Here is a 10142-nt window from a genome sequence, read left to right as displayed (position 1 = left end):
GTATAATTTCACTAAAACTCAGAGGGTGTTAGTTTAATTTACTCAAAAAGTATATTTACATAAAATCATATTAGTCAAAAGTTACCAACAATTAAATCATAACCTATATATGGTCGACACGTATAATAATTATATCTCTCATAAAATTATACTTGAAAAAATCAGACAAAACTGATTATATCGGTTAGTTTTCAATTGAACCGTACTAGTTATATTGACTGATTTTCATTTAAAATTAATTTTTTTTAATAAAAATCACTCAATTTTAACAAAAATGTTGAGATGGACGATCGGAACTACTACATTTGTTTATAGTTCTAAAACATGATCTATTACCAAGTGACACATTTTGTTTTAACAAATAATATTAATAAAAGTAGTTTTTGTCTTATTTATTAATTTTTCAATTTTAATGTTAGTTTAATATATATGTATATTTAACTTCAACAACATGTGATTTAATTAGTTAAGCATCAGTTGAACCATATATCATCACACCATGTACCTTCACTAGTCTGATGATCAATACACTATTAATAAGATTGCTACTATATATTGTCTAAATATTTATTATTTTGAAGTTTAAATTTTTACTTCTGTTTTTTCTTAATTTAAATTTATCGGTATATTTCACCCTTTAGTTGCTAAATCAAACAAATAGATAACCATTCTGAGTATATATTTATTCATTAAAATTATTTATTTGTGAAAAAAACAGAGAGAAACCGGCCTAAAACAATGAAAAAGAAAAAGTGGTGGTCAAAGTTTGGTGCTTAATTAATGGAGGATCAAAGGGGAGGTTTTCGTAGACATGCAAAGACCATGTGAGGCAATCACATAAAAAATTAAAGAAACCCTTAAAATCATCCTCGCTTATTCTGATTCTATTAAATACTATGAGTCTAAGACCACTTTTTTAGTTTTTTACATATCAAAATACAAAGACTTATTTTTTATGCTTTTTTTTAAAAGGCATATGTTTTGTTAATAAGTGTGAATTATCTATATAAAAATTATTTTATTTTACTTCTGAGAAAACAATTAACGTCTCAGTTCTCGATCTGTTAATTACTGGTTCAATTTTTTCCAAAAGAATATAGAATCAGCATATGAAATATTTTGTTGTAATTTTTGTATTTTTCCTACTAAACTTGTATTATGCGTAACCGTCTAACCCCTTTACAACTATTCCCCTCTACAGTTTTTACATTTTCCATAATCTAAGCATATAAAAATCAACCTTTATCTTCTTACACGTTTTACACTACATTTTTTCCTTAATTTCGTACCCTTAACTATTTCTCGTCATATCTTTCTCATATTATATCATATTAACGTCTATCATTTCCTCTGTTTTTTTTTTATTTCTCTCATCTAAACATTTTTCAAATGATATAAGATGATCATTTTTTATAAAAATAAAAGTTTAATATTTATGCATTAATAATATAGGAATTTTCAGACTATAAGTCGTCAATAACATCGCTGACTAAAATAATATATAAGAATAATAAGTGATAAAATGACTATATAATACAATAACTATGGATGAATTTTAAACTCTAGAAATAAACCAAATTTAAGTAGCTATTAATTAAAAAAAATAGGTCAAAAGAGTATTTTGAATGAAAATATTGTTTGCAGCTGAATTGCACGAAAATGGATCATCTCCATTACTGAAGGGTCCAGTATCACATAGGATTATGACATGTGGTTTTAAAAAGATTTAAACGGTGTAGATTTTAAAGTATTTTTTAACAAAAAATATTATAAATGATGAAATTAAATCTGGGCCTCACATTCCAGTACTGGAGAGGATCCCAGCCGAATTACACAGTGTGTTTGACACTCATAACTCTCATATCCCTCTCTCTCTCTCTCATATTTAATCCATTGTGAAGGTGTTACATGCCTAACACCCTCTCACTCTAACTCTAATAGAGAACTATTATCACATTTTCTTCACTCTTACCCTTCTTAGTTCATAACCACTCCTTTCATTTTCATTAAGGTTACCAACAAAATAATCATGGGGCAAAGAGAGATCTTTGTTCATGTGGTGATTTTATTTTTTATGGTCTTACTTAGATGTAGTTATGGAGTTATGAAAGCAGAAGGAGGAGGAGAAGAAGAAGAAGCTGATAGGATTTTGGAACTTCCTGGGCAACCCAAAGTTTCTTTTCAGCAATTCTCTGGCTATGTTACCGTGGATAATGTTGCTGGTAGAGCACTTTTTTATTGGCTTACTGAAGCTGCACAAAAACCTCTCACCAAACCCCTTGTCATTTGGCTCAATGGAGGTTAGAACTTCTCTCTATCATTCTCGGTTATTTGCGAGTTGGATTTTAAACGAGAATAAAAAGAAATGAAAGTCTTAAAAGTTATATCATAAATGTCATAAATGATATTTTATGACTTTGAATTTTTCTATTCTCTTTGTTACCTTTTAATAATCAACTCACTCCCAAACGGTTTGTAAAAGTTTATTTTTTAGTTGGGTTTTGGATATGAATGAAGAGGAAATAACTCGCACTTTCCCTTCCAAAACTCAACTCATAAAATTATGGATAATTTGATTTTTTTTTAATTTCTTGGTTTAATTGGAGGAAAGAGATAGAGATAAAAGTTTAAAAAATTACAAATCTTGAATCACCCACCAAGCAAATATTTGTGACTTACCTCTAAATCTCTTTTATTTAATTTACCAACTCATTCCTACACACACTCACATTCTCATGCACCTAAGTTTCTTTAATTTACATTTAGATTATTGAATAAATTAAGTTATAAGTAGAGCTATTCCCATGCAAATTCAATATTCATAACTTGTACTTGTAGATACCATGAAGTCACTGTTATATCGCCTATTACTTAGTTACATAATTTTTCCTCATTTGGCCATTTTAAGCACTTTCTTAATATCAACCCCCTAAGCTAAACCAACGGTCCAAGATACAAATACAACTACCTTTCTGCCGACATATACTATCCAACAAAATGTTCAAATATCTATTTTACCCTTTCTATTATTGTTCAGTCAATTCTTCTTAATGTGACTTTTAATTTTATTATTATAGATATAGCTTAAATTTGGTTTTGGTGAAAAGAAATCACTTAATTTGATTTTTGTCACTGAAATCATTTATTCTGTTACACTGTCCTTATTTTTCATGTTACTATTTAGACCTCTGACAAATATTGTCATGACACTAAATTGACGGAAGAGATATTTAAAAAGGGGCCATGTTATTTTTTTAAAAGAAAAAAGGTCAAGTTATTTGAACATAAAAATTTAAATATAGTAATTAATATCAAACATTTTTATTTGTATGTTTTACTTTTGCTTTTTCATCTTTTTATATGTAAACATTTAGACAGGGTAATGGCGATTCATATTTTGATTCACATGAAACATTTTTATTTTAGAGAAAAAAATTATGCACGATGAGAGTATGAGTTTTATACATTATCGTTGTATTACCAATCATTCATATTTTATTGTCACTGACTCTTTAAAAAGTAATCCAAATAAATCGTGAATAATATATTGAATACGCATAAATCTTTACACTTATAGTACATAAATATCACATTGTATTTTTGTCCTATAAGAAATGCAAGTGTAAGTAGAACCCACATGCATGTGTGGGTTGGCAAATGACAATGAATGAATAGGTTGGAATTATGACCTAACTAACAATTAATGGCACAATCCCATGACCACACACACACGACAACATTACTACTAGTAAAAGGGTTTTGGTAGAAGCATCATAACAAAGCAACACTCACACACAAACTCAAGGCCACACAATGAACGTTCTAGTCTATATTCTCTCTCTTTTCCAATGCATCATCTTGTCTAGCAAAAAAATCAATATTTTTTAAAATCTGAATAAATTAAATATTTCTATAATTTTCCAGGATTTGAAGTATATCACATGTTGAATAGTAATTACAATTATTTTTGTTTTTTATTAAATATAGTTAATTAATATTTTTTAACTAATTTTAGTGAAATTAATTAAGTTTATTTAAAAAGGATCAAGGACTAAGGTGAGCAAGGGTTAGAGAAGATTTTTCTCTTACCTTTCCTAAATACTAATTGGATTAATTTTTTTAACTTGAATTCAACTTTAGAGTGAAGGTTAACCTAATCTTAAATGTTGGTATGACTAGTTTTTGAACCCAAATTCGATTATAGTCTCGATTAAATATAATGCACATCCTTTTAGATAAAGTTTTCTCAATTTTATTACTTATTATTATATGGAATCTAATTTGCCATATTAAATGATATATGTAGTTATTTTGTTAATTATTTACATATGTGATAAAAGTCAGAAAATAAATGATACTTGAGTTGAAGAGATGTCATTATTATGTACACAATTAAATATACAATACAAACATGATAAATAACTTACTATGTGGGTCATATTTGTTCATTAGTCGATTCTAACTATTAAATGAGTCTAAGTCTTAAATTAAAACTTGACCTTAGAGTTTATGAAACTCAATCATATTCAAATCTAATCATAATCGGGTTAAACCAGTAAATAAATATCATCCTTATCCTATGTAGGTATAGTGTCTCTCACACGCATGGCACTTAATGCTTATGAAAGCAACTAGAAACTAGACCCATTAATGATTTAATTAATGTCAGCAATTATATAAGGTTGTTAGTCAATTGTCAGCTAGTATTTGTGCACCATGAATGCAAAGCCTAGAATTAGCATTATAGGCTTACAGCTACAGACTCTCAACTTGCAAAAGTACGTAGAGGACTCAACTAAGCATTTAATTGTGTCTAGACTTATTAAATTCTGTTTTGAATAGAAAGATTAAGAACAGATTGACTTGACTCTCTTTTTTACATAGTGCAAAAAAAGTTAAAATTGTACTTCCGCACAAACAAAAATTTAGAAATCAATTATCAACATGTTATTAGTCTAGTAGTATAAGACTCTACTAGATTCTTGGATTTATATTTTACCGTGCGTGATATTGTTGTTATTTAGGTCCTGGTTGTTCATCTGTGGCATATGGAGCATCAGAGGAAATTGGGCCATTTAGAATAAATAAAACAGCTTCAGGGCTTTACATCAACAAATTCTCATGGAACACCATCTCCAACCTTTTATTCTTGGAAACCCCTGCTGGTGTTGGCTTCTCCTACACCAACCGCTCCTCGGATCTTCTCGACACCGGTGATCGCCGAACTGGTAGGGCCCACAACTAGTATTTATCAGTTTTCAATTATCGATGGACTATTCTGGTAAGGTCGAAAAGTATAAAGACTGAAATGAGTATTTACTCTTAATTTCTATTTAATTTTTTATGACTAATAAAATATGATTGATATATGGTACAGATTTTGAGATGTGGCCAATGTGTCTATACTAATAAAATAATATTTTTACTACCCACAATATTACTTGTCGTGAATTGTTTATGATTTATAAGGCAGAGTATTGATATTTGCCTCATAAATCCAAAATAACTCTGCTGCTATATTAATTGGCATATATCTTTCATAGTAGAAAACAGTGATGATATTTTTGGTAGGACATAGAAAATAATGACATGACCTATGTTATGATTGTGAAAAATAAATGAACAGCTGGATGGACCTAAGTTAACATTAATATAATTATTTGATACATTTTTGTGCCCAACATGATTGCCAATTGATTTTGATACACCATTTCTTTTGTGGTCCAAGTTCATCATATAAGATATATGTACTCACCATCTATCCACTAATTTTAAATTTCCCACATTGTACTTTTAGTAGCACTCGCTACACTACAAATTTATTTTGTCATGGTAATGGAAACTTCCAAAACATGAATCAAAATAACGCCAAAATTCTATTTTTCTTTCATCACTCAGTCTTGATCACCTAGTTGTCTGTGACCAGTAGTAAAAAGAAAAAAGAATTCCATTTTCATGCTTATGATAAGAGAACGACATTCTCTCCGGTACTCGAGAGACAAATCCTTATATCTTATGTTTTTGATAATAAAAATATAAATTTATAGTAAATAAAATGATAAATTGTTTGTTATTTTATAGCACTTGTTTCTCTAATATTAGAGAATTCTTTCTCATCATAACAAGTCATTTTTTACCTTTTTTAAATATTTTCTAGTTACGTATCTTTTTTGATATTTTAACATTTTTATGTCATTTCAAGTTTTCTTTTTATCTTTTACAAATATAATATACATATATATTTTATTTTTTAATTATACTCTTATTTATTATTCCACTTTTTCACTCTTTATTTTTTTCACTTTTTTAATTCAATTTCCAATATACATCACTTCATGTTATTTTCATCAAATTGTAATCAACTTTTATATAATTTATTGACTTCATAAACGATATATAATTATAAACATTAAAAAATTTGGAATAGATGAAATATATTTTTGTGAATTTAATGAATATATGGTCGCAACCTATTCTTCATTTTTGATCAATTTCTTATGTACTTATATCTCGAATGACTAATGAATATACTTGGATTTTTATGTATTCACATTTCAGCCAAAGATTCTCTTGAATTCATAATCCAATGGCTAGAAAGATTCCCCCGTTATAAGAATAGGGAACTTTATATCAGTGGAGAAAGCTATGCAGGCCACTATGTTCCTCAGTTAGCCAAAGAAATCATGATCTATAATTCACAAACCAAGCAACCCCTCAATCTCAAAGGAATAATGGTAAATACTCAACTCTTCTTATTTTTAAATAAAAAATAAGGTACTTATACATGTTTTGTGATAACAAACTTATTTAAATAATCTACAAGTTTATGATTAGCTAATAATTCATAAGCTACTTGAAGTAGGTTATGAAATTAATTATAAGGTAGTGGCTTATGTATCACTTTTGAGACCAATTATGTAACTTATTTTCAATTGATTTTATCAAACCATTTCAGTTTAAGTACCTAACTTATCATCCCTCAATCAGTTTTAGCTAGCATATGGTTTCAAGCTATGCATGCTTATGAGCTAGTTGCGGTGTTTTAAATTATACTTCATAATCATAATTATTGCTGCAATATTGCGATTTTACGAATCTCCACAATCGGCGACATTATCGTCATTGAGCTGTTTTGGCTGCATTTTTTTAATAATTTTTTACAATAATGATAAACATAACCCAACAATAACCACAATTTAAAACAGTAGCTGATGAATAATCTAATATACCTCGAAACTCGAAAGAATATTGATATTGAAGAATACTTAATGATAAATGCAGGTTGGCAATGCAGTAACAGACACTTACTATGATAACTTGGGCACAGTGAATTACTGGTGGAGTCATGCTATGATCTCCGACCAGACATATCAGCAACTCATGAGCACATGTGATTTTCACCAGCAAAAGGAATCGGAGCAGTGTGAGACTCTTTATAGCTATGCCATGGATCAAGAATTTGGCAACATTGATCAATACAACATCTATGCACCTCCTTGCAACAACTCCGACGGCAGCTCTACCACCCGCCGCAACATGCGGTTACCTCACCGCCCCCATCTGGTTGGTATTTAACAAACTTAGAACAATTGTTATTATGAGAAATGAAAACGATTAATATTAACCATTAAATCTTATTAGAATAGTAAACAACTAAACATTAAAAGATATATACATATAACCTTATTAGAATAGTAAACATTAAAAGATAAATACATATAACCTTATTCAGGTTTAGTATACTTTGTACCACAAGCCTAAAAAATGTCTTAAAAGTTTAGGTGTACACTAACATTTTAGTAGAAATAATTTACTACATACATTGTTTAAGGGAGTGATTTAAGTGAAAACAGTTTTCATATAAAAACTGTAAGAATGATAAATTTGGGTTTTACAATCAATTATGAATGACTAAGATTAAAAATTAGTTATCATTCACATAATAGTCATATGCATTTATATTTTAATCTCAACGACTCAAATAAGATTTAATAGTTCATATTCATTGCTTTCATTTATCATAAGAGTTCTCATTGGCTCCCCATTGCTTAATATTGATATGATGACATCAATTGTGTGTTCTAACTTTCTTATATTATATGTTTGAAATAGTCTTATTAATGTCTAATGAAAATGTTATTTTTTTCTTAGGGTTTTAGGAATTTGTATGGTTATGATCCATGTACTGAAAAGTATGCAGAGATTTACTATAATAATCCAGATGTTCAGAAAGCACTTCATGCTAACACAACTGGCATTTCTTATAAGTGGACTGCTTGCAAGTGAGTTTGTGCTTTAATAAAACTTTGGGTACATTTCAAATATGTAAATAATTGGGAGATAATTTCATTATTGCTTTTATTTGATGCAGTGAGCTTTTGAATCGAAACTGGAATGATTCAGATAAATCTATCCTTCCAATTTACAGAGAGTTGATGGCTCATGGAATAAGAATTTGGGTGTTCAGGTTCGATTTAAAATGCATATAGCCCTCTTTCTCCTTTTTTATATACACACTTTGATCAAGGCAAAAACGAAATTACTTCCTATAAATTCTTCTTATAAATCATTATATATTACAAAAAAGTGACATATATTCTACGTAAACTAATTATTATAAACAAAGTATTATTTTGTAACATATATTTTTTTTTATAGGATATAAGAAGATCTGGAGAAAGATATATCACTTCTCCGATCCATACATATTATTTAAGTACCATAATTTTAGGCTCATGCATATTAATTAATTTGCAGTAACCAATTTGGTCACTACAATATTTAAAAATTCAAAAATAGTCTTAAAAAGTATCAAATTAAGATTACATCAGTTATTTTTAGCATTTTTTATGACCTTTAATAGAATTATTTTAACTCAAATTTATGAATTTTGAGTATTAGTTTGAATTTTTACTTTACTAAAATTTATAAATACGTTAATACGTATTGACTCTTATTATATTTGACACTTGTGTTAATGCAGTGGGGATGTAGATTCAGTGGTGCCTGTTACAGCAACTAGATATTCCCTTTCACAGCTTAAGTTGACAACTAAAGTGCCATGGTATCCTTGGTATGTCAAAAATCAGGTGAGTGCAATTACAAAATTCTCTTCCTCTCCTCATTTATTTAAAAGTTTTATCATAAAGCTCCCCTTACTAAATCCATAAAATATATACAATGTAAGAGTTTTTTATATTGTTATTACATCATTTATAATTCATATTTAATTATTATTTATTCATCCTGATATAGGACATAGATATTATGTCTAACATTTATCTAAAGGGGACAATCCAATTTACATATCAAAATATTAAATGAATTCATTTGGGTTTTAATTACATGTTAAGGGAATGAATGTGTGGATTTTGTGAAGGTTGGAGGGTGGACAGAGGTATATGAAGGGTTAACATTTGCCACTGTGAGAGGAGCTGGCCATGAAGTCCCAATGTTCAAGCCTAGAGCAGCTCTTCAGTTATTCAAATCATTTCTAGCAGGAAAACCTCTCCCTAGGTCATAAAACTGAAACAGAAACAAGAGGCTAAGAAAAAAGACAAAAAAGGAATCAAGTGGAAAAGCCCATAGATTCTAATTTATATTCCATTTCTGTTGTTCTGAACAAATATCCTATGTCGTTTTTCATTCTCAACAAATTAACAAGAGGGGTTGCTGAAAAGAGCATGAATCCATTCTAAATTTTGTGCATTGTTTCTTCTGTTTTATACGTTTCTAACTCAAGGTAAATGAGCTAAAATGGATATGGATCCTTGTTGTTATCTACCGGTCATTAAGTGTCAACGTCATATAAGTTTGGTCATATTACATAATGATTAAAGAAGTTTAATTTAGTCACAATTAATTTTATAAGATGTTCCATTCTAGTACTAGGATTGGTCAACATCGGTTGACCCCTAGGAACGAGATCAAATCATCACCTATAACAACAAAAAATCTTCCATCACGCCAAAGGAAAAGTCATGTTGCGTAAGCAGTAGGCAAATTTACGTTGTCCATACGATAGAGATAGTTCAAATCCATAGTTGAACTTGTATTGTTCAAACAATGTAGCATTGCCTTTGACTCTGTTCTTTCGATGTTATTGTTTCCTCTATTTAAAATATCTTCTTTGTTCGATTATT

General features: G+C 28.9%; 1 protein-coding gene across 1 annotated transcript; it reads left to right on the top strand.

The window, feature by feature from the left end:
* Nucleotides 1903-9779, top strand: LOC109337136 (serine carboxypeptidase-like 25). Its single transcript, XM_019574044.1, has 8 exons — nucleotides 1903-2300; nucleotides 5025-5228; nucleotides 6559-6734; nucleotides 7282-7563; nucleotides 8152-8282; nucleotides 8372-8467; nucleotides 8984-9089; nucleotides 9380-9779. The coding sequence occupies exons 1-8, from the start codon at nucleotides 2030-2032 to the stop codon at nucleotides 9521-9523; spliced, it is 1410 nt and encodes a 469-aa protein (XP_019429589.1). The 5' UTR covers nucleotides 1903-2029; the 3' UTR covers nucleotides 9524-9779.

The sequence above is a fragment of the Lupinus angustifolius genome, chromosome LG02, assembly GCF_001865875.1.
Source record: "Lupinus angustifolius cultivar Tanjil chromosome LG02, LupAngTanjil_v1.0, whole genome shotgun sequence".
Taxonomy (NCBI): Eukaryota; Viridiplantae; Streptophyta; class Magnoliopsida; order Fabales; family Fabaceae; genus Lupinus; species Lupinus angustifolius.
This window is presented reverse-complemented; position numbering and strand designations above follow the sequence as displayed.

Excerpts from the sequence above, each read along its gene's own strand:
- LOC109337136 (XM_019574044.1), top strand. The coding sequence starts at position 2,030 with ATGGGGCAAAGAGAGATCTTTGTTCATGTGGTGATTTTATTTTTTATG. Across the intron at positions 2,301-5,024 it reads TGTCATTTGGCTCAATGGAG|GTCCTGGTTGTTCATCTGTG; the intron begins GTTAGAACTTCT and ends GTTGTTATTTAG. Across the intron at positions 7,564-8,151 it reads TACCTCACCGCCCCCATCTG|GGTTTTAGGAATTTGTATGG; the intron begins GTTGGTATTTAA and ends TTTTTTTCTTAG.